General features: G+C 44.7%; 1 protein-coding gene across 1 annotated transcript; it reads left to right on the top strand.

Moving 5' to 3' along the window:
- Nucleotides 1-11: 11 nt before the first annotated feature.
- LOC112228016 (WD repeat-containing protein 97) lies at nt 12-25,105 on the top strand. Its single transcript, XM_042308446.1, has 23 exons — nt 12-153; nt 456-871; nt 1,051-1,640; nt 1,757-1,878; nt 2,006-2,732; nt 3,097-3,245; nt 3,532-3,768; nt 5,349-5,439; nt 5,700-5,832; nt 6,190-6,266; nt 6,540-6,603; nt 15,322-15,480; nt 15,783-15,935; nt 16,060-16,215; nt 16,422-16,565; nt 17,860-18,018; nt 18,649-18,843; nt 18,962-19,083; nt 19,316-19,484; nt 19,987-20,153; nt 20,276-20,337; nt 24,322-24,518; nt 25,037-25,105. The coding sequence occupies exons 2-23, from the start codon at nt 584-586 to the stop codon at nt 25,103-25,105; spliced, it is 4,230 nt and encodes a 1,409-aa protein (XP_042164380.1). The 5' UTR covers nt 12-153; nt 456-583.
- Nucleotides 25,106-25,354: the final 249 nt, after the last annotated feature.

The following is a 25,354-nucleotide window of genomic DNA, read 5'->3' as shown; positions in this document are numbered from 1 at the left end:
CCTAGCAACGGATGGTATGCGCTCGGCAATGAAGATTCTCTACAACGTGGGAAGAGTTTTAGCTACAATGTGGTTGTAACTTAACTCGCTGACAACAGTCTTTGGTGTGAGAAAGAACTACTGTTTAGAACTACGGATGCTACCATGGTCACGGTCAGTGGTGTTTTTCTTCTGTTTCATAAATATTGACATCGTTGACGGATTAGATCATGTTTTTGATCAAAATGTCTCATTTCGGTGCCGGTTTGTATAGGCTATATTAGAATGCAATAACAGAGAAAAGGTACACAAACATGAACATCTGCTTAGATGATGGAAAACGTAGTAGTTATCTATGATCAAAATGCTACAATTTCAAAGGTGTTGTCTTGATAGAGTGCCTTGAAAGCAACTGTCTCACCTGGCAAATAGAAAACACGTTGGAGATTGAAATATTTTTTCCCCCTCTTCACCAGAAAATATTTCAACTGAACTAAAGGGTCTGACACTTAGACTGAGCTTTAGGGTTAAAGACATATGCGAGTGCCAAAGAACCCCAACACCACCCCATCGGAGTTAGAGAGGAAGTGCATGCAAAATATCCATGCTCAACTCAGCAGACAACAAAGACGAGGAGTGCGTCTTGGTGCAGGCCATGGGCATGGCCTCCCCTCCCCTCGCCGACGAAACCGACCTGGACAGGAAGAGCACGCTGCGGGTTACCCCACGCCCCACAACAGCGGACCAGGAGGGAGCAGTCAGGGCGGTTAGACGCTCATGGGGGTCAGAGTTACGGAGAGGGAGGGGGAATTCTGTGGAGGAGAGCGCCAAGGGGAAAGCTCGCAGGATGTGGAAGTTCCTCAGCACTGGAATGAAGCAGAATGTGGACAAGGTAAAAAAAGATGGCACAGTGCGTCCCAAATGGCATCCGATTCCCTATAGACCATGTATAGTTTACTATATAGGCAATAGGGTGCCATTTGGGACGCATCCTCTCTCTTCGGTTGGAGGCATTGTTAAATCGGTAGGCGACATGTCTATTTACCTTAACTCTCTATCCCGCTTTCCTAGATAAGAAACTTCGATGTCAAGAGCGCTGTTCTCACCCATGGCCTGCAGCACTTACGTCATTTCCCTTGCAACGACCCTGTGCGCCACATGACCTACGGCAAGGGGGCGGCAGGGTTCATCAGCCTTCACAGGGAAGGCAGGGTCGTTATGTACCACCCAGACGGGCGTCTCCGTGACCTCCCACCCGCCTCTGTCTCTGTCCCCTACATGGGCCTAACCTCCACTCAGCTCCCTGGGCGTCTGGTGGGCTGGGGGCCCGGGGCAAGCCTCACGCTGCTGGACAGTGAGCTGCGCCCCCTAGCCAATGCTCTAGACCCTCTGGATGTGCGTGTTTGCCAGGTCACAGAGCAGTCCCTGGAGCTGGTGACAGCGGGGTCGGGGAACGTGTGTGTGTGGTGTCTGACTCACATGGTGTGCCGGGTGAGAGTGACGGAGGGTCTTGGGCGCCACAGCGTTTTTACCCAGCTGGCGTTGGCCCCCCCGGGCCCCGAGAGGCATCACAGGGCCTTCGTTGTTTACGGGAGAGCTGTGGTTGTCGTTGACCTCACTGCTGGGCGTGTTCTGGAGCACAAAAGGAACCTCCACCAACGGTAGATGTGTGTGTGTGTGTGTGTGTGTGTTCATGATTGTTGGACAGTGGGCAGTTTTGGGCAAAATGTCACCTCAACTGATCTGCAGACAGAGTGAACATGCCTCTTTTCTTCAGGGATATCACTGCACTGGTGTACAGCTTTCATCTGGACTTTGTGGTCACTGCATCCAAAGATGTTTCCATCAGAGTGTGGGGTCCTGACTGGGGGCTTTGTATGGCGTTCGTAGGACACAATGGTGAGATAACCACTTGGTTGGGGGAAAAAACCTTCCCTATGATTCCAGCTAGTAAAGTCAAGTGCATTCAACAAAGGTCACAACACCCTTTACGTGTGTGTGTGCGTGTGTGTGTGTGTGTGCGCAGGTGTGGTGACCTCTCTGGCTTGCTGTCCGGAGTCTGGCCTGCTGCTCTCTGCCTCCCTGGATGGGACCCTGCGTTGCTGGAGCATGGAGGGGGGGGACCAGGTCCAGTGTTTCCCCATCGAAGGAGGGGAGCCCCCTCTAAGCCTGGGGGGTCCGATGATAGGGGGCACCTTCTTTACTTTCTCCCAGCAAGGAGTGGACTTCTGGACCATCAGCAGCCTGTATAATCTTCACTGCAGGCTGGGGGGGGACCTGGGTGGCCCCGTGAGACAGATAGTTGTTCCCTCTTGCCCCCTGCCCTACCCCTACCCCACCCGGGTGCTTTGCGTCAGCGGGGATAGTAACATCATGCTAGTGGCTGCCGAGACGGGCGCGGTCCTAACCTCCTTCAGTACCGGGCAGAGGGTAAGGTGCGCTGATTACTGCTTACACAAAGAGATTCTATTGGTCCTGACGGAGGGCGGAACGTTGATCCGGGCCAGCACGCTGACCAACCCGGCGACATGTGTGGATGAGTGGAAGGCACGAGGACAGGATCCATGGCAGAGGGAGGAGCAGACGGATGGGGAGGGGGATCAGTGGATTGCAAAGCCAGGCCCAGCCTCCTGCATGGTGCTCTACAGCAACATAGCTGACGGACAGAGAGCGCTAGACGAGTGGAAGAGCCTGCAGGAGCAGAGATGCCAGAGACCCACAAACAAGAAACCTCTTCATGATGCCAAGAACCGGTAAGACCCCTCCTGTGTCCCTAATTTAGACTTGTGTTGATATTATTAACAGTCCCTTTATATTTAGATCATGAATCCCTCGGTAATTACCCAAACAAGCACTCTATGTTTGAATCTGTTAACTCTAAATTAAGACAGGCTGTTGGATGAAGTTTCCCCTAGACGCTGTTCAGTTTTGCATTTTTTGAGGTTAGGATTGGGAAATGTTTGCAAGATTTGAGTTCTGGGTTAACTGAGATTAGGGGAGGGGAAACTGATCCTAGATCTTTATCTAAGGGAAACTTAACCCCGGGGCTCAAAATAATGTGCCAACCATCCAAAGTAATGATATGTTATGACTCCCTTATGACTACCCCTGGGACAGGTTCCTGGTAATGCTGGGGCACAATGGTGGCTGTGTGAGTGTGCTTATGCTGGATACAGGAAAGGTGCAGTACAGGACCCCCGCACACAACGGCCAGAAAATCACCTCCCTGCAGGCAGACCCTGAGAACAGCTACCTACTCACAGCCGGTATGCAGCACTCTATTGGCTCTATGGAATGATGATGATGATGATGATGGTGGTGATGACGGTGGTGGTGTTGATGATGCTGGTAATGATGATGATTGTGGTGATGATGATGATGATGGTGGTGGTGATGATGATTGTGGTAATGATGATGATTGTGGTGATGATGATGATGGGGATGATGGTGATGGTGGTGATGATGATAGTGGTGATGATGATGATGATGATGATGATGATGATGATGATGATGATGATGGTGATCATCATCCCATTCTCTCCCTTTCATCAGGTGAGGACAAGGCAGTGCTGGTCTGGAGGGTGTTTCCCTATGCCCAGGAGTGTCTCAGCCTGCACTTGAACCTTTTCTGTGGGCATCCTCCGCTCTACTTGACCCTGTTGGGGCCTCTGCTGGCCCTAGCCTTCCAGGATCCCGATAGTGCCACCTATAGCCTGGTGCACTTCAGCCTGCTCAACCAGAGTCGCACTGACCATCCGCCCAGTGAGGACCATCTGGACTGCATTACGGGTGAGACAGTAACAGAAGATACCGTTAAACAATATACTGTGTTTTAGATACTATAGATCTGGTGCCGTATGAAACGTCTCAGAGTAGGAGTGCTGATCTAGGATCAGGTCAAGATTGTCCATGTAATCTTATTCATTGTGTTAACAGTTGATGTTACTCTTCAATTACACAGACCCCAAAGCAAATCAGGGGGAGAAAAATAGGTTTATTCAAAGAGGAAAAATCATAGAGGTTATGCTGAAATGTAGATGTTCATTCTCCCCTGTCCTCAGTGATTCTCTCCACAGAACAAAGAGACAGGATGTAGTTTTATACCCCGAACCCTAACCTGTGGTTCACCAATTAGAATTCCTGGCAATTAAAATTGGGCCAATGGCCAGATAACGTGTATCCCATTTCAGGCCCGATATATAGACAATTTGGATCAATGAGAACTTGCCATGTAGCTATGAGTCCCGGACTGAAATTCCTCCCATGCTCTGACCCATTAATAATTCATAATTCCCTATTACAGAAAAAACACTATTTCCATTGATCATTAATTCCCTCTTGACCTTTAGTCCTCTGCGTTGTGTATTTATTTTCAAAATATACATGCAATTGTAATCTAAAACGCAAAACTGATCCTAAATCAGCACTCCTACTCTGACACACTTAATACATATGGCCCCTGAGACACTCAACAAGATAATGTACCTCAAACTATACTGAATATAAACGCAACATGCAACAATTTCAAGGATTTTACTGAGTTACAGTTCATATAAGGAAATCTGTCAATTGAAATAAATTCATTTGGCCCTAATCTATGGATTTCACATGAATTGGCAGTGGCGCAGCCATGGTGGGCGTGTCCACCGGGGAGCCAGGCCCAGCCAGTCAGAATGAACTTTCCCCAGAAAAGGAATTGTTACAGACAGAAATACTCCTCAATTTCATCAGCTGTCCTGGTGGCTGTCAGACGATCCCGCAGGTGAAGAAGCCAGATGTGGAGGTCCTGGGCTGGCGTGGTTACACGTGGTCTGCGGTTGTGAGGCCGGTTGGACGTACTGCCAAATTCTCTAAAACTACATTGTGGCAGAGAACTTAACATTAAATACTCTGGCAACAGCTCTGGTGGACATTCCTACAGTCAACATGCCAATTGCACGCTCCCTCAAAACTTGAGATATCTGTGGCATTGTGTTGTGTGACAAAACTGCACATTTTAGAGTGGCCTTTTATTGTCCCCAGCACAAGGTGCATCTCTGTAATGATCATGCTGTTTAATCATCTTCTTGATATGCCACACCTGTCAGATGGGTGGATTATTTTGGCAAGGCAGAAATGCTCACTAACAGGGATGTAAACAAATTTGTGCACAAAATTTGAGAGAAATATGCTTTTTGTGCGTGTGGAACATTTCTGGGATCTTTTATTTCAGCTCATGAAACATGGGACCAACACTTTACATTTACTTGTATATTTTTGTTCAGTAGGTGATCCTCGGACAAGTTTTTTTTAAATGTATTTGTGTGTGTGTGTGTGTGTGTGTGTGTGTGTGTGTGTGTGTGTGTGTGTGTGTGTGTGTGTGTGTGCAGGGCTCTGTGTGTGCCATCAGCTCCGAGTGTTTGCCTCCAGCAGTCAGGATGGAACTGTTCGCATCTGGGATGAAGATAACCGCCTCCTCAGGTCAGTCAATGTGTTTGTGTGTGTCCCTAATGGGGGAAAAAAATAAAAATTCACGTGAAGTGTTAATCTTATGTGAGGTTAATGTGATAACATGAAAATACACATGTGAAAACATGATCATATGGGAAGAGTTCCAAAAACACCTTTTCACATGATTTCACATGTGATTTTCCAGATGTGAAATCATGTGGTTTTTCTGTAAGGGGTGTGTGTGTGTGTGTGTGTGTGTTAGTAATTTCTGCAGTCCTTGTCCCTCTAAGAACCCTCCAGCTGAGTGCGGAGCCTGAGTGTCTGGCCTACAGTGGGCAGAGGGGAGATCTGCTCCTAGGCATCAGAGGGGACCTGTATAGGATCCGCTGCGCCCACCTGCTGCCACATGACTTCCAGCTACGGGTATACTGACTGGGGGGAGGGGGTGGTGAAGTACTGGGGAGAGGTGGTGAGGACAGACTGATGGTCCTAGTGTGGCTCAGGTGGTAGAGCACGGTGCTTGCAATGCCAGGGTCATGGGTTCGATTTTCGCAGGGGCCACCCATATGAAAATCGATGCACTCACTACTTACTATAAGTCGCGTTGGGTAAAAATGTCTGCTAAATGGCTTATATATTAGAATGGGTCATGGAGGGTGAATACGTGTTTAGGCATTTTCAGTGAGATGATGTAATTAGGTTTAGCTCAATGTTTTTGAATAAGTGTGCTTACTGTGTAATGATACCTTTGCTGTGCCTGTGCTCTGTATACATCCATAGCTCCTGTCTACGGAGATGTCAGATCCTATCCCTGACTTGCCCATATCTCACACCTCAACAAGGACAAGCAAAACCACGTAAGCTACCCTCCGTCTCTACCTATAATGTGACATAATGAACATCATAGACAAGTTATAACTAACTATACGTTTGTTACAGTAAATGTGTATAAACAGTAAATCTATGGATTCCGTTTGCGCTGGTAAATCTACATATTTACTGGGATTTTGAGCCAAAATGTGTTATCTATAGATGAACCGTTTTTATTTACATCTGAATAATAGTTATGTTACATTAACCGTAACCTAGACATTATTGAGTGTGTGACATGTTTTTTGCCCTACCATCAGGACTGTGGTCTCCCCCATACCAGGGAAACAACCCAATGGAAAGCAGGACATGACCAAAGATCCAGTGAGTTTACCCAGAATATGAAAGGGAGAGAGAGGAGAACGAGAGAAAGCTTTGCATGGAATTGAGTGTGAAGGAGTGTGGGGTAAAGTGAGCCATTTGTTACATTCAGCATCACTACATCAAAGGAAATATAGTATTCTTTCTAACTGCTCGTCGAACATCTCATTCCAAAATCATGGGCATTTTCAATATTGTATTTATTTAACCTTTATTTAACTAGGCAAATCAGTTAAGAACAAATTCTTATTTACAATGACAGCCTACCAAAAGGCAAAAGGCCTCCTGCGGGGACGGGGGCCTGGGATTAAAATAAATAAATACAATATAAATATAGGACAAAACACACATCACAACAAGAGACACAACACAACACTACATAAAGAGAGACCTAAGACAACATAGCAAGGCAGCAACACATGACGACACACCATGGTAGCAACACAACATAACAACAACATGGCAGCAACACAGCATGGCAGCAGCACATGACGACACACCATGGTAGCAACACAACATAACAACAACATGGCAGCAACACAGCATGGCAGTAGCACAAAACATGGTGCAAACAGTATTGGGCAGAGACAACAGCACAAAGGGCAAGAAGGTAGAGACAACAACACATCACACAAAGCTGTCAGTAAGAGTGTCCATGATTGAGTCTTTGAATGAAGAGATTGAGATAAAACTGTCCGGTTTGAGTGTTTGTTGCAGCTCGTTCCAGTCGCTAGCTGAAGCAAACTGAAAAGAGGAGTGACCCAGGGATGTGTTTGCTTTGGGGACCTTTAACAGAATGTGACTGGCAGAACAGGTTTTGTATGTGGAGGATGAGGGCTGCAGTAGATATCTCAGATAGGGGGGAGTGAGGCATAAGAGGGTTTTATAAATAAGCATCAACCAGTGGGTCTTGCGACAGGTATCCAGAGATGACCAGTTTACAGAGGAGTATAGAGTGCAGTGATGTGTCCTATAAGGAGCATTGGTGTCAAATCTGATGGCCGAATGGTTAAGCCGCTCGAGAGCACCCTTACCTGCCGATCTATAAATGATGTCTCCGTAATCTAGCATGGGTAGGATGGTCATCTGAATCAGGGTTAGTTTGGCAGCTGGGGTGAAAGAGGAGCGATTACGAATGAGGAAACCAAGTCTAGATTTAACTTTAGCCTGCAGCTTTGATATGTGCTGAGAAAAGGACCATCTAGCCATGCTCCCAAGTACTTGTCTGAGGTGACAACCTTAAGCTCTAAAGCCTCAGAGGTAGTAATAACACCTGTGGGAGGAGGGACATTCTTCTTACCAAACCACATGACCTTTGTTTTGGAGGTATTCAGAACGAGGTTAAGGGTAGAGAAAGCTTGTTGGACACTAAGAAAGCTTTGTTGAAGGGCATTTAACACAAACCCCGGGGAGGGGCCAGCTGAGTATAAGACTGTATCATCTGCATATAAATGGGTGAGAGAGCTTCCTTCTGCCTGAGCTATGTTGTTGATGTAAATTGAGAAGAGCGTGGGGGCCTTCGATCAAGCCTTGGGATACCTCCTTGATGACAGGCAGTGGCTGAGACAGCAGATTTTCTGACTTTATACACTGCACTCTTTGAGAGAGGTAGTTAGCAAACCAGCCCAAAGACCCCTCAGAGACACCAATACTCCTTGGTGTCTCGGCCCTCCTTGGTGCTCGGCCCACATGAATGGAATGGTCTACCGTATCAAAAGCTTTGGCCAAGTCAATAAAAATAGCAGCACAATATTACTTAGAATCAAGGGCAATGGTGACATCATTGAGGACCTTTAAGGTTGCAGTGACACATCCATACACTGAGCGGAAACTAGATTGCATACCAGGGAGAATACTATAGACATCAAAAAAGCCAGTCAGTTGATTATTGACAAGTTTTTCCAACACTTTTGATAAATAGGGCAAAATAGAAATAGGCCTATAACAGTTAGGATCAGCTTGATCTCCCCACGCTCTTCTCAAAGACCCACAGAGAGAGAACTGCTCCTTAAAGTAACTACCTTTGGCCTTCCGGATGTTTTATTTTTATTTATTTCATCTTTATTTAACCAAGTAGGCCAGTTGAGAACAAGTTCTCATTTACAACTGTGACTTGGTCAAGATAAAGCAAAGCAGTGCGACAAAAAACAACAGCACAGAGTTACCGTTGGGATAAACAAAAGTACAGTCAATAACACAATAGAAAATCTATATAGAAAATCTACTCTGGATAGCCTGAGTGCACTTATTTCTCATTTGCCTGAACGATAGCCAGTCAGCCTGAGTATGTGTGTGCCGAGCCTTTCGCCAAATGCAATTCTTGAGGTGGAGTAATTCTGCAAGATCACGGTCGAACCAGGGGCGGAACCTGTTTTTAATTCTCATTTTCCTTATGGGGGCGTGTTTGTTAACAATACCACAAAAAAACATTTAAAAAAGGAGAGGAGATCAAGCTGATACTATACCATTTTACAGAGGCTAGTTCATGAAGGAAGGCTTGCTCATTAAAGTTTTTTAGCAAGAGTCTATGACAGATCAGGACAGGTCGTTTTACTGAGCAGCCATTATAACACAGGCTGTAAAACAGTGATCACTCAGGTCATTACAGAATACACCAGACTGATACCTATCAGGATTATTTGTGAGGATAACATCGAGGAGAGGGCATTAATATAGATTTGGTCCCCCCTTTGCTGCTCTATTTGCTGCTGTAACAGCCTCCACTCTTCTACGAAGGCTTTCCACTAGATGTTGGAACATTGCTGCGGGGACTTGCTTCCATTCAGCCACAAGAGCATTAGTGAGGTCAGGCACTGATCTTGGGGCGATCAGGCCTGGCTGGCAGTCGGCGTTCCAATTCATCCCAAATGTGTTCAATGGGGTTGAGGTCAGGGCTCTGTTCAGGCCAGTCGAGTTCTTCCACACTGATCTCGACAAACCATTTCTTAATGGACCTCGCTTTGTGCACGGGAGCATTGTCATGCTGAAACAGGAAAGGGCCTTCCCCAAACTGATATAACAAAGTTGGAAGCACAGAATCGTCTAGAATGTCTAGAATGTCATTGAATGCTGTAGTGTTAATATCACTGGAACTGGAACTAACTGGAACTAAGGGGCCTAACCCGAAACCATGAAAAACAGACCCAGACCATTATTCCTCATCCACCAAACTTTACAGTTGGTACTATGCATTGGGGCAGGTAGCATTCTCCTGGCATCCGCCAAACCCAGATTCGTCCATCAGACTGCCAGATGGTGAAACATAATTCCTTACTCCAGAGAAAGCGTTTCCACTGCTCCAGAGTCCAATGGCAGCAAGCTTTACACCACTCCAGCCGGCGTTAGGCATTGCGCATGGTGATCTTAGGCTTAATCCACTAATTTCAAGGGTGTCCACATACTACATATAAACTCTGGAAATAAAGAAACGCCCCTTTTGCAGGACCCTGTCTTTCAAAGATCATTTTAAAAATCCAAATAACTTCACAGATCTTCATTGTAAAGGGTTCAAACACTGTTTCTCATGCTTGTTCAATGAACCATAAACAATTAAGGAACATGCACCTGTGTAACAGTTGTTAAGATGCTTACAGACGGTAGGCAATTAAGTTCACAGTTATGAAAATTTAGGACACTAAAGAGGCCTTTCTACTGACTCTGAAAAACACCAAAAGAAAGATGCCCAGGGTCCCTGCTCATCTGCATGAATGTGCCTTAGGCATGCTGCAAGTAGGCATGAGGACTGCAGATAAGACCAGGGCAATACATTTCAATATCCGTACTGTGAGACGCCTAAGACAGAGCTACAGGGAGACAGGACGTCCAGCTGATCGTCCTCGCAGTGGCAGTCCATGTGTAACAACACCTGCACAGGGTCGGTACATTCGAACATCACACCTGCGGGACAGGTACAGGATGGCAACAACAACTGCCTGAGTTACACCAGGAACGCACAATCCCTCCATCAGTGCTCAGACTGTCCGCAATAGGCTGAGAGAGGCTGGACTGAGGCCTTGCAGGCCTGTTGTAAGGCAGGTCCTCATCAGACATCACTGGCAACAACTTCGCTTATGGACACAAACCCACCATCGCTGGACCAGACAGGACTGCCAAAAAGTGCTCTTCACTGACGAGTCACAGTTTTGTCTCACCAGGGGTGATGGTCGGATTCGCGTTTATCGTCAAAGGAATGAGCGTTACACAGAGGCCTGTACTCTGGAGCGGGATTGATTTGGAAGTGGAGGGTCCGTCATGGTCTGGGGAGGTGTGTCACAAAATCATCAGACTGAGCTTGTTGTCATTGCAGGCAATCTCAACACTGTGCGTTACAGGGAAGACATCCTCCTCCCTCATGTGGTACCCTTCCTGCAGGCTCATCCTGACATAACCCATGCATAATCAAGCATGACAATGCCACCAGCCATACTGCTCTTTCTGTCCGTGAGACAGGAATATCAGTGTTCTGCCATGGCCAGCGAAGAGCCCGGATCTCAATCCCATTGAGCAGGCCTGGGACCTGTTGGATCAGAGGGTGAGGGCTGGGGCCATTCCCCTCAGAAATGTCCAGGAAGTTGCAGGTGACTTGGTGGAAGAGTGGGGTAACATCTCACAGCAAGAACGAGCAAATCTGGTGCAGTCCATGAGGAGGAGATGCACTGCAGTACTTAATGCAACTGGTGGCCACAGCAGATACAGACTGTTACTTTTGACCCCCCTTTGTTCAGGGACACATTATTCCATTTCTGTTAGTCACATGTCTGTGGAACTTGTTCAGTTTGTTTCAGTTGTTCGATCTTGTTATGTTCATACAAATATTTACACAAGTTAAGTTTGCTGAAAATTAACAGACAGTGAGAGGACATTTCTTTTTTTGCTGAATTTATATCAGGATGTTCTGTATCCCAGACAATTATCTGAATTAGTGTAAACAGAACCGTTGTAAAAAAATTGCTTGTACAAAAAAACTGGTCTCTTGGCACAACTTAACCCGGTTATTGGGTAAGTTGAGCATAGGGACAGGGTAAGTTGAGCATAGGGACAGGGTAAGTTGAGCATAGGGACAGGGTAAGTTGAGCATAGGGACAGGGTAAGTTGAGCATAGGGACAGGGTAAGTTGAGCATAGGGACAGGGTAAGTTGAGCCGCCTTAGAGTAAGTAGGTGATGGTTGGTTTCCTGATACAATGGGTGATGGAATGGGGGTGTGGTATATTGTATATCTTAAATGTAGGCTTGCATTCAGATATAGATCTCTCTGTCCAATATCACTTACCCTTCCATTTCTTGACCAGTTGTCTGGGACAGGGATGTTTTTTCGACATGCCAATTCATAGGCAAGTTCTCTGCATTTGAGCCATGATAGTGGTCAGCGAAATTCTTGATATGTTTAGCAAGCTCAGACTCCGTGTCGTCACATAAGACCTTGTGTGCCTCTGCTACTCTATTATAGCTTCTCTTTCTCACATGTACATGTTTATTTTATTTTTTGTTTTGAGGTGTACTTTTTACCCCTTTTTTGTGATATCCAATTGGTAGTTACAGTCTTGTCCCCATCACTGCAACTCCCATATGGACTCGGGAGAGGCGAAGGTCGAGAGCCATGCGTCCTCCTAAACACGACCCCGCCAAGCCACTCTGCTTCTTCACACACTGTCCACTTAACCCGGAAGCCAGCCGCCGCACCAATGTGTTGGAAGAAACAGCAGGCGACCGAAGTCAGCGTGCATGCTCCTGGCCACCACAAGGAGTCACTAGAGCGCTATGTAACAAGGACATCCCAGCCGGCTAAACCCTCACCTAACCTGGACGACGCTGGGCCAATTGTGCGCCGCCTCATGGGTCTCCCGGTCGTGGACGGCTGCGACACAGCCCGGGATCGAACCCGGATCTGTAGTGATGCCTCTAGCACTGCGACGCCATTGCCTTAGACCGATGCGCAACTCGGGAGGCCACAGCTGTGCCACTCGGGAGGCCACAGCTGTGCCATTTGGGAGGCCACAGGTACATGTCTTTTTCGTACCTCTTTAGCGTCATTCAGTCTATTTTTTATTTGTTCATCCCTTGCTGCTGCTCGAATGGACCTATATTCTCCTCTTACTTCCTTGGCTGCTCTCTCAAGAACCTCAAGGGGGGCTAGACCCCTGCTTCTTTTACATTTGTATAGAAAGGGCATTGTATCTGCTCTGTGACCATACAAATTCACTATCTTGAGTTTGTATACATGACACATTGCAAAAATACTATGCATATAGGGCCGGATTCAGACTTAGGAAATGTATGCCTGTCCTACGCACGCCTTTCCTAGCCACTTCTTAATAGTTGGTATTCAGACTTACCTTATGCAGGTATGCAATGGGCTTGGCAGGGGTCATTCTCTTAAGCTCTGAATGTATTTAATTCAACCGCGGAAAACCCCTCCTACTTTCTGGCCAACAGATGTTCTTGTGGTGTTTTCATTCAATAGTGTTTTCAGTACATTTGTCTAAAGCCATCCCTTTAAATTTGGTGTCTCAACAGACTCACTAGAATATATGGAGAGAACTGTTCAGGATATTAGGGATCAATGAAAGAAAGCCATGTAAATACACGCATATTCATCTCTGTTTCAGCACCAATTGGTAGATGTAAAAAAAATTAACAGTATTCCTATAAGTCAACCCTAATAATCTTCAGTAATCATGGAACTGTGATGACAATGGTCCAGTCGTCATGAACCGTGCTGCAACTCCAGGTTTAAACTGCTACCTACATGTGGTCTGACTTCCATAATGATTGAAATGGGCTACATGTCCCAAATTATTGCACAACTTGTAATATGTTAGGCTAATATGATCCACTGTTTGCTAACGATCCTCAGGAACAACCACACACATGTGACAGAGGAAAGAAAGGTAACAAACAATGGAATGATGCAAAATGAGGAAACTGACAGGTAGTGACAGTTATAAATGTATCTGAGTATAACTGATGGTGGCTACTGGTAGTGGCTAATATTTAACATAATACAAATTGTGTTTTTTTAAATACAGTGAAAAGTCTGGATATAATTAAAACATTCTAGAAATCATAAATCAACTCTGTAGGTTTGGTGCTATACTGTCATTTGTTCATGACTACAGAAGCCTATAGCTTGGGTCACCAAATTTCCTCCCAAGTTAGAAGGCCAGCATTTCATAAACTTCACTGTGGAAAAGGTGATATGTTGATATGATTCAGTTTGCTGCCATATGACTGGTTTCACATTTGTCTCCAGCATCTATAAGGTAAAATAGATCTAAAACAAGTGTCATTTATATTTACAATCCCCTTATCCAAACAGTTTACCTCGCTCTTATCAATAGTTGTTATCAATTTGTAAATTACAGTGCATGGAGAATGGTGTTATTTCTATCAGGAAAAAATAAGTAGATGTTGTCCCACTTGTAACCGACAGGTTATTCATTATTTCATCGCGCGTAAAGGTGGTGGAACTATGAGGGAATTAAGTCAAGGTTAGAATGCGGCGAATGTGTAGACACACCTCCACCACACATTCATTTATTTGATCTCCACCCCCAACGAATAGCTGTTGAATAGCATGCTATTCTCATGCTTAAGCTAAAGGTCAGAATAAGCGTAGAGAGAAAAGTGTATAATCGGCCTATTATGCATAAAACATTTGGACTACAGTGCATTCGGAAAGTATTCAGACCCCTTGACTTTTTCCACATTTTGTTACGTTAAAGCCTTATTCTTACCGCCTTGTACCTTCAATGCTGCAGAAATGTTTCGGTACCCGTCCCCAGGTTTGTGCCTCGAGACAATCTCGTCTCGGAGCTCTACAGACAATTCCTACGACCTCATGGCTTGGTTTTTGCTCTGACATGCACTGTCAACTGTGGGACCTTTATATAGACGGTGTGCCTTTCCAAATCATGTCCAATCAAAAGAATTTACCACAGGTGGACTTTCAATCATGTTTTCACTTTGTCATTATGGGTATTATTGTGTGTAGATTGATGAGTAACATTTTTGATTTAATCAATTTTAGAATAAGACTGTAACGTAACAAAATGCAGGAAAAAGGGAAAGGGCTCTGAATACTTTCCAAATGCACTGTATTTTAGCCCATACAACTACAAAGATACACTTTAATGCTAGGTTTAGGACCTCATTTTGTAGCTTATAAAGACCCCAACTGATGTATAAAATATTCTTAAAACAATCTACTTTGGTTTAGATACACGCATCATGAAATCTATTACACAACAAATCCATTTGTTTTTGGGACTTATCTTGCTTATCACTTTTTTCCATGTGGTTTCCTTCTTCACAGACTCCTTTCATTTTTTATTGAACCTTTATTTAACTAGGCAAGTCAGTTAAGAACAAATTCTTATTTACAACGACGGCCTCGGAACAGTGGGTTTAACTGCCTTGTTCAGGGGCAGAACGACAGATTTTTACCTTGTCAGCCTGGGGATTTGATCTAGCAACCTTGTGGTTACTGGCCCAATGCTCGAACTACTAGGCTAGCTGCCGCTAAATATTTGGTCACATTCATTTTGTGTATGGTTTCCTAGAAACAAGGGGTAGCTCAACTAAACCTTTGGCTCAATGTACCCCACTCTCCACTACTGCTATTTTCATTTTAGGTTTGATCAGATAAGGCCCATGTGTGTGTTCCCATACCTAATGTGCCAGTGGTGTAATGACAGTTTTTCCACCCACTCCCTGTCCCTCAGGAGTATGAGGCGCTGCTGGCTCGAAACAGAGACCTGGCCTCACTCCAGGAAGGCACCGCAGAGAGAAGGAAGAGGAAACCTCCCACCACGCTGAAAACCAGGAAGGAGGCCTTCGACCGCTATATGAAGATCGTCTACAGCCAGCCCCTCAACATTAAGGTTCTTTATACTGAGAACAATTAGCTACAAGATGATTGGGGTAGGAATGTACTCCGCCAAGTGGAGTCAGAGAGATGATGAAAGCAGTATGTGCCCTTTTGTTGGATGTAGAGAGAAGAACCGATAACCTCACCTATAATAGAATGTTTTATGTGAAAGGACAAATTACTTGAGAATGCATTGTGGGAATGCATTGTAGATATGCATTCCCACATTGTAGATATGCATTCCCACATTGTAGATATGCATTCCCACATTGTAGATATGCAGACTAATGAACGTTTGTTCTGATTATATCTCAGATTGGGGATGAGGACATGTTTGACCTTCATGCAGCTCTGTTTCCCCCAAAACTACCTGACCATCGACCATTCACCCCACCCACCTTAAGGAATGGCTTCTTCCCAAACCCTAACTTGGCCAAGCCCCTGCCACCCATAACCAAGCCAGGGCAGGTGAGGGCCGCTGGTTCAGTTTAGCATATCTGTCTGCTGTCCCTCTACTTCCTGAAGCTAAGTAATAGATAGATTGAGACGAAGAAACCACACCTCCCTTAGTCCTCTGTCTGTCCCTTTGCAGGATGAAGAGCTAGAGCCAGCCCCAGCACAGAGCAATCCGGTGGGCTTCATCCCTAACTCTGTGCTAGTGGGCCAGCTGTGGCCAGACGTTGTGGTGGAAAACACAATCCCCAAGCAAACATTCAAACTGAGGGATGAGCAGGACTATGAGGAGGAAGTGAGAGGATATTTACAGAGACCAGATTCAGGATCAGTTTTGCCTTCTAGATCACGATGTATAAGATTACATGGACATGGGGAGCTGATCCTAGATCAGCACTCCTACTCTAATATGCTTGTTACATATGTCCTCAGAATCGGTGTATGTTCTGTGATAAGATTGAGAGAATTTCAAATAGGTTGTTGGTTTGGTTTTCCTCACAGGGTGATACTGAAGAAGTTCAGTTTCTGGTGTATGAGAGCGATGAGGAACTGGACATAGGTACCCCCATACAGCTGGTGAAGAGCCCTCAGAAAGAGAAGAGCCCCCCACCTCCCACTCCAAAGAAGCCAGCCTACGTAATGAGGGTGAGTGGTGTATTAGCAACGCACATGCCCCGCCCACCTTTGGATCTCTTATTTTCAGCCATCCATTTCCTGTGTTTGAAGGGTGCAAAATCCACTTATCACTGAAATATGACTGGATTGATGGCTTTCATTTTACTCTTGCGACACTTTCCCACTCTTGCCTGTGCCATTCCCGTTAACGTAGCGACCGCGGAAACGTTTGTAATGACCTGTCAAACTCACTCCAGTAATGGCTGAAATGGGATCAGTGGAATACATTGGCCTTCCGTTGCATCTAAAGGAACTCTAACGCTTCGTCAGGGATTTAGCGCACTGTCTCGACACTTACATCACAAGAAAGAGAAGAAAGATCACTTTATTTTGGTGAGTGTTCTTTTTTTATGATTTAGTACAGTTGAAATGTTTAATTCGATGTGCTGAAATTAAAGCAACTTCCAAAAATGAACACTCGGATTCTGGTGATACTATGTCTGATCTCGCAAACAGAGTAAAGTATGTTTAGATAGGTGTGAACTAGAGCCGAGCGTTTTGATTTTAAATTGCGTGGGTATCCTTCTCTTGACACACTGGTTGAATTATGCAAGAGAACATGACAACAGTATTAATGAGGAAGTCTAGAAAGTGCAGGTGAGTGCAGGTAGGCCTAGAGATAGCACGTTTTTGGTGGGGGCAACCCTGTTCCTCCCCTTTATATGAATTTATTCATGCATGCAAATACGCCTAGTGTATATATGCAAATCAGGCAAATACAATTTTCTTTATTTGATCACAAAGTAATACAATAATACCTGATGTACTGTTAGGTTCTAAATAAACAGAGTGAAAACTCACGGACAACTAGTAAAGCTTTAACCAAGTTTATTCACCCACTGGGTCACACAGCTGCATAAGACAAAGACACGATACTTTCTATTAAATCGATTCCATTCCAGCCATTACTAATCAAAATCAAATGTATTTATATAGCCCTTCTTACATCAGCTGATATATCAAAGTCCAGTACAGAAACCCAGCCTAAAACCCCAAACAGCAAGCAATGCAGGTGTGGACTATGAGCCTGTCCTCCCTTCACCAGCCTTCTTTGGTATCGGGGCTGCATGAAGGGCAGCTGTCATGTGCTCATGGCCCGTATCCACAAAGAGTCTCAGAGTAGGAGTGCTGATCTAGGATCTTTGCATATAATGTTATTTATTATGATTTAAAATACAAAACTGATCCTAGATCAGCACTCATACTCTGAGAGGTTTTGTGGATACAGGCCCAGGTCTGAGGAATGTTTGTGTTCCCCTCCTAGCCTCCAAAGGCTGTCCCTCCCACTAAGATACCCAAACTGCCGACCCCACCTCCCCCTAGAACCCCAACACCACCCCGCACACCCACCCCCGAGATCCCAGGATTCCTTAAACAGTTTGTGGATGAGGACTGGTTCAAGGATATCTACCAAGACCAAAGGGTGAGTCTTTTTTAGCTGAAGCAAGCACACCATTTTCATCCCAAAAAACGAATTATTCTACTGGGGAATTTTCTTTTCCTTAGAAACCCTGTAAGTCAGTTGTATTCAAAGTATGGGTCGCGTGGGAACTGCAGTGGGGTCACCCCCCCAAAAAAAAAATAAGAGTACAGGTTATTGTATAGGACAATATACAAATGTTTTTGAGAAAGATAAGGAAAAACACAACTTTACTGAGTAAATGTATAAATTAATTTATTTTTATTTGATAAGAGATGAAAATGTAATGAATTGAAGGTTATTTGTTGATGTAAAAAGATCAAGATTGTGTCATTATTTTGAGGGTGGGGTGGGGTCATGAGAAATTCGGGCAAAAGAAAGTCCCAGTTGAAAAAGTTTGAATACCACTGCTGTAATTTATCAGCTGCTCCTGTAGGTTATTGTTGTCTGTCTTTTCTCTGTCAACAGGAAGTTTGCATCCCAGATGCACCCTATTCCTTATTTAGTGCACTACTTTTGACAAGAGCCCCATTGAGCTCTGATGAAAACTGTTGCACTACATAGAGAATAGGGTGCCATTTGGGACTAGGACAATGAGACTAATGTTTTGATGGTGTTCCTGCGTGTGTGAAGTGTATCAGGCAGTCCCTGTGTCCTGAGGAGTTCTCCATGCAGATTCTGGACTACATGCAGAGTTGTGGTGCCCAACTAAAGATGAGGATGCTGAGCGCGCTGATCACTTTATGCAGACAGGGGGAGCTAGGTAACACAGACAAGATCAGCAAGGAGCTTATGGGTTCTCTACGCAACAACACCTCATCAAATATGGTATGTCCTCTCCTGTGGAATTTGGTATGCTGTTTAATGTTTGAATCTGTTTTTTTCCGCCATTGTAAATTTGGATTTTAAACCATGTCTGGGTTTGTGTGTATGTTGTATGCTTCAGTCTGATGAGGAGCAGCGAGTGGTGAGTGAAATACTCAACGTGTTGGTGTGTCTTGGTCCTGAAAGCCATGAGATCATCGTGGAGCTCCTCACTCTACTGGCCCACAAAGAACTGGGACTACAGTGAGTCCATGCCGCACCTGTCTTTGTCTATACTCACTTTCATTGACGTCACCATAGTAAGTCCTCAACTCTGCTTCCCTGTATTGGTGAATGCTGAGCTCTGATTCATTTAGCTGTGATAGTGAGTGCCCTTGTCAAATGTAGTGCAATATATAGGCAATAGGGTGCCATTTGGGTTACAACCAGTGAATGGTGACCTCTAACTCTGTGTGTCTGGTCCTTCTGTTGGCAGGAAAACAGTGATGTGTCTGCTGCAGGTGATGGGCGTGGAGGATGCTGACCCATGGCTCGCCATGGAGATGGATCCCTGGGACTCCATGGTCCAGGACCTTCCTGATTCCTGGAAGAGCCTGGGAGAGATGGCTGCAGAGTGGCTGCAATCCTGGACCTCAAAATACAAGGTAATCATTTATTAGATTTATATATTACTTCTCCAGATGCTCAAAGCTCTTACATAGTAATGGGAAACTCACCTCATCCACCGCCAATAAAAAATAAGTAGAAGGAGAAGAGCAGGTGCAGGAGGAATTAATCAGCAATGCACTGCTCTGGGCTGCCAATGTCCTTTTCATTGACCCTAACACCTCTAAATATGAGCATATGAGGTCTCATATGAGCATATGAGATTACTGGCAAGCTCAGTGTGGCGCAACTGGTTCCCAAACTGGTTCTTGCCTGTTTAACATGGTAGGTCTGCCAAGCAATATCTGGGATAGGAGGCTGGTGAGGAGAGGATGGCTCATAAAAATGACTGGAAAGGAGTTAATGGAATGGTATCAGACATATGGAAACCATGTTTGACACCATTCCATAATTCCGTTACAGCCATTACTATGAACCCGTCTGACTTCTAATGCCACCAGCAACCACTGATAGCTGGTCTCCCCTCTCTTTGATCTGCAGGGCCAGAACAGGTCTCTGTTCCTGAAGAATGCAGGCAAGAACCTCTTCACCCCAGTGGATGTGCTCAACTACTTCTGCTCTGTCAAAAGGGATATGTTTTTGAAGGCGCAGACTGTCCCACCAGAGGGGCGCAAAGACACAGTATTGCGTCTCCCTGAATCCTCCAGGTACCAGACAGATGTACCACCCCCCCCCCATCACGTAAACAAATGTCACATACCTCTCCTTTTTAGCTCGTAACGCAATTTTCTGACGCATTGCTTCGTTGTGTGCGTGCATTCTTATCTAGATCTAAGCCAATCCATCGTCTTGGAGAGACCTACAGCATGTCCAGGATACGCAAGCCTCCAGGTAAGGTTTAGCCCTCCGTGGTATGGTGAACAGAATATCCATTCAATCAATAGCTCTTAACAAGCATAGAGCATCTCAGCATAGAGCTTGTATACAGTGCATTCGAAAAGTATTCAGACCCCTTGACTTTTTCCACATTATGTTACAGCCTTATTCTAAAATGTATTAAATCATTTTCTTTCTTCATCAATCTACACACAATACTCCATAATGACAAAGTAAAAATAGTTTTTAGACATTTTTGCACATTTCTAAAATAATATTTTTTAAATATTATATTTACATAAGTATTCAGACCCTTTACTCAGTACTTTGTTGAAGTGCCTTTGGCAGCGATTACAGCCTCGAGTTGTCTTGGGTATGATGCTACATGCTTGGCACACCTGTATTTGGGGAGTTTCTCCCATTTTTCTCTGCAGATCCTCTCAAGCTCTGTCAGGTTGGATGGGGTGAGTTGCTGCACAGCTATTTTCAGGTCTCTCCAGAGATGTTCGATCGGGTTCAAGTCCGGGCTCTGGCTCGGCCACTCAAGGACATTCAGAGACTTGTCCCGAAGCCACTCTTGCGTTGTCTTGGCTGTGTGCTTAGGGTCGTTGTCCTGTTGGAAGGTGAACCTTCGTCCCAGCCTGAGGTTCTGAGCACTCTGGAGCAGGTTTTCATCAAGGATCTCTCTGTACTTTGCTCCGTTCATATTTCCCTCGATCCTGACTTGTCTCCCAGTCACTGCCACTAAAAAACATCCCCACAGCATGATACTGCAACCACCATAGGGATCGTGCCAGGTTTCCTCAAGACGTGACTCCAGACAAGAGGTCACTATGTCCTTCTTAGTCGTCCGGTCTGCATTGGGTGTTCATTCCCTAGAACAGCTACTTAGCTGTACCAGTGATTGTCTGAGAGGGGACTTATCCTCTCTCCACCTCAGGTAGATAGTCAAAGTTCCAAACCCCTTTACATGCGCCTCTGCAGACTGGCGATGTCCTGGTCTGGTACAGTAGGTGAGTTCATTTTCTTCACCTCGTGTTGAGGTTCAAAGTTCCAATCATGTCAGATGTGTAGCGACCGCTCTACTCTTTTCTAGTCTTAAGTTAATTTCATTACCAAGGGTTTTTATGACCTTACTCAGGGCGTGGCTACTTAACTTCTATTTATATCATTTGCACATGATCTCTTATGACTCCTAAAATCACATTCCTAGCTTAACAACAATACATTCCTCATATGCACAACGTATTGGAAGGAAACTTGACAGATAAAGGGGTATCCTTTCCAAGTTACAGTATTTCGTCCATACAGTTTTTAATGACATCACAAAATTAAAAACAATATAATATTCGTTTTCTTCATCTCCCCACTGATCATTCCCCACATTCTTTATGTTATAATTATTGTTCCATTATTCACTTTTTGGACATTAGAGTTTTTGGGTGGGCAAAAGTCTCTGGAGACAAAGGGATATTCCTTTAGCCAATACTGGAGGGTAGAGAGAGAGTCCTCTCCTGTTTAATTTACAACCAGGTGTGGAGGGGTCAAACCCCCCACACCAGTTCCCTCCTCCCGTCTGCGGGTGAGAGAAGGTCTGGTTATTGTCAGCAATTGCCAAGCTGATCTGACCCATTGTGATCCTCACAAGACAGTCATGACTGTGCCAAGTTTCCTCCAGACGTGACGCTTGGCATTCAGGCCAAAGAGTTCAATCTTGGTTTCATCAGACCAGAGAATCGTGTTTCTCATGGTCTGAGAGTCTTTAGGTGCCTTTTGACAAACTCCAAGTGGGCTGTCATGTGCCTTTTACTGAGGAGTGGCTTCTGTCTGGCCACTCTACCATAAAGGCGTGATTGGTGGAGTGCTGCATAGATGGTTGTCCTTCTGGAAGGTTCTCCACAGATGAACTCCGGAGCTCTGTCAGAGTGGCCATTGGGTTCTTGGTGACCTCCTGACCAAGAAGGCCCTTCTCCCCCATTTGCTCAGTTTGGCTGGGCGGCCAGCTCTAGGAAGAGTCTTGGTGGTTCCAAACTTTTTCCATTTAGGAATGATGGAGGCCACTGTGTTCTTGGGGACCTTCAATGCTGCAGAAATGGTTTGGTACCCTGTCTCGACACAATTCTGTCACAATTCCTTCGACCTCATGGCTTGGTTTTTGCTCTGACATGCACTGTCAACTGTGGGACCTTATATAGGCAGGTGTGTGTCTTTCCAAATCATGTCCAATCAATTAAATGTACCACAGGTGGACTTCAATCAAGTTGTAGAAGCATTTCAAGGATGATCAATGGAAACAGGATGCACCAGAGCTCAATTTCGAGTCTCATAGCAAAGGGTCTGAGTACTTACAGTTGAAGTCGGAAGTTTACATACACTTAGGATGGAGTCATTAAAACTCGTTTTTCAACCACTCCACAAATTTCTTGTAAACAAACTATAGTTTTGGCAAGTCGGTTAGGACATCTACTTTGTGCATGACACAAGGAATTTTTCCAACAATTGTTTACAGACAGATTATTTCACTAGAATTCACTGTATCACAATTCCTGTGAGTCAGAAGTTTACATACACTAAGTTGAGTGTGCCTTTAAACAGCATGGAAAATTCCAGAAAATGATGTCATGGCTTTAGAAGTTTCTGATAGGCTCAGTTACATAATTTGATTCAATTGGAGGTGTACCTGTGGATGTATTTCAATGCCTACTTTCAAACTCGGTGCCTCTTTGCTTGACATGATGGGAAAATCAAAAGAAATCAGCCAAGACCTCAGAAAAGAATTGGAGACCTCCACATGTCTGGTTCATCCTTAGGAGCAATTTCCAAATGCCTGAAGGTACCACGTTCATCTGTACAAACAATAGTACGCAAATACAAACACCATGGGACCAAGCAGCCATCCTACCGCTCAGGAAGGAGACGCGTTCTGTCTCCTAGAGATGAAGTACTTTGGTGCGAAAAGTGCAAATCAATCCCAGAACAACAGCAAAGGACATTGTGAAGATGCTGGAGGAAACAGGTACAAAAGTATCTATATCCACAGTAAAATGAGTCCTATTTCAACATAACCTGAAAGGCCGCTCCTCAAGGAAGAAGCCACTGCTGTAAAATCTCCATCCAAAACTGCACATGGGGACAAAGATCGTGCTTTTTGGAGAAATGTCCTCTGGTCTGATGAAACAAAAATAGAGCTGTTTGGCCATAATGACCATCGTTATGTTTGGAGGAAAAAGAGGGAAGCTTTCAAGCCGAAGAACACCATCCCAACCGTGAAGCACGGGGGTGGCAGCATCATGTTGTGGGGGTGCTTTGTTGCAGGAGGGACTGGTGCACTTCACAAAATGGATCACATCATGAGGAACAAAAGTTATGTGGATATATTGAAGCAACATCTCATGACATTAGTGAGGAAGTTAAAGCTTGGTCGCAAATGGGTCTTCCAAATGGACAATGACCCCAAGTATACTTCCAAAGTTGTGGCAAAATGGCTTAACAAAGTCAAGGTATTGAAGTGGCCATCACAAAGCCCTGACCTCAGTCCTATAGAACATTTGTGGGCAGAACTGAAAAGGTGTGTGCGAGCAAGGAGGCCTACAAATCTGACTCAGTTACACCAGCTTTGTCAGGAGGAATGGGCCAACATTCACCCAACTTATTGTGGGAAGCTTGTGGAAGGCTACCTGAAATGTTTGACCCAAGTTAAACAATTTAAAGGCAATACTACCAAATACTAATTGAGTGTATGCAATCTTCTGACCCACTGGGAATGTGATGAAATAAATAAAAGCTGAAAGGAATCATTCTCTACTATTATTCTGACATTTCACATTCTTAAAATAAAGTGGTGATCGTAACTGACCTAAAACAGGGAATTTTTACTTGGATTAAATGTCAGGAAGGTGTATGTAAACTTCCAACTTCAACAGTATGTAGTAGTATCAATTTTAGAATAATGCTGTAAAGTCAAGGGGTCTGATCTTAGTCTCTTTTATTTCAAAACAGGTGTGATCTTGCCCCCTCTCCCAAACCGCCCTGTCCTCATGGGCTTCAACCCGTTCCTCACCCTGCCCCTGCCGAGGGTAAGCCTGTCCCCCTTTCCATTCCCTGTGGACCAGCACTGTTTGAAGGCCTCCCGCGACGTTACTTCATCCTGGAGCGCTCCTATGTACACTACTATAGATGACACAGCCTCCCAGGCAGCAAGATATTATTCCCCACACCCAAGACTTTTCCCTTTCCCCCGACAAAGTCCAGCCAAACAGATATACTCTTGTTTGAATTAAACATCTCTTGTATAGATCTTTTTTTATTGTATATATCTTGATTCACTCATTACAAATAAAGTTTGAATGACTGTAAACGGTCTGTAAAAATTAAACTGTTGTGTGTTGTTCCATGGACAACATGGACGCGATATGAACTGATATGCCAGAGATATTTGGTTTATTGTTTGCTTTAATATAAAATAAGCTTATATTGCAGTTTGGAAAATATACAGTACTGTGCAAAAGTATTAGGCAGGTGTGAAAAAACTCTGTAAAGTAAGAATGCTTTCAAAAATAGACATGTTAATAGATTATATTTATCAATTAACAAAATGCAAAGTAAGTGAACAGAAGAAAAATCTAACAAGGCCCAAACATCTTGGAGAACTAACCACAGTTCTTCTGTGGATTTAGGCAGCCTCAGGTGCTTCTCTTTGTTCATGTAATCCCAGGCAGACTATGATGTTGAGATCAGGGCTCTGTGGGGGCCATACCATCCACCTTGTTCTTCTTTACGCTGAAGATAGTTCTTAAATGACTTTCGCTGTATGTTTGGAGTTGTTGTCATGCTGCAGAATAAATTTGGGGCCAATCAGATGCCTCCCAGATGCCTCCCTGATGGTATTGCATGATGGATACGTATCTGCCTGTACTTCTCAGCATTGAGGAGACCATTAATTCTAACCAAATCCCCAACTCCATTTGCAGAAATGCAGCCTCAAACTTGCAAGAACCATCATGGTTCACTTTTGCCTGCAGACACTCATTCA

This window comes from Oncorhynchus tshawytscha, linkage group LG29 (assembly GCF_018296145.1).
Source record: "Oncorhynchus tshawytscha isolate Ot180627B linkage group LG29, Otsh_v2.0, whole genome shotgun sequence".
Lineage (NCBI taxonomy): Eukaryota > Metazoa > Chordata > Actinopteri > Salmoniformes > Salmonidae > Oncorhynchus > Oncorhynchus tshawytscha.
This window is presented reverse-complemented; position numbering and strand designations above follow the sequence as displayed.

Excerpts from the sequence above, each read along its gene's own strand:
- LOC112228016 (XM_042308446.1), top strand. The coding sequence starts at position 584 with ATGCTCAACTCAGCAGACAACAAAGACGAGGAGTGCGTCTTGGTGCAG. Across the intron at positions 15,936-16,059 it reads CCATAACCAAGCCAGGGCAG|GATGAAGAGCTAGAGCCAGC; the intron begins GTGAGGGCCGCT and ends GTCCCTTTGCAG. Across the intron at positions 20,154-20,275 it reads CGTCTCCCTGAATCCTCCAG|ATCTAAGCCAATCCATCGTC; the intron begins GTACCAGACAGA and ends ATTCTTATCTAG.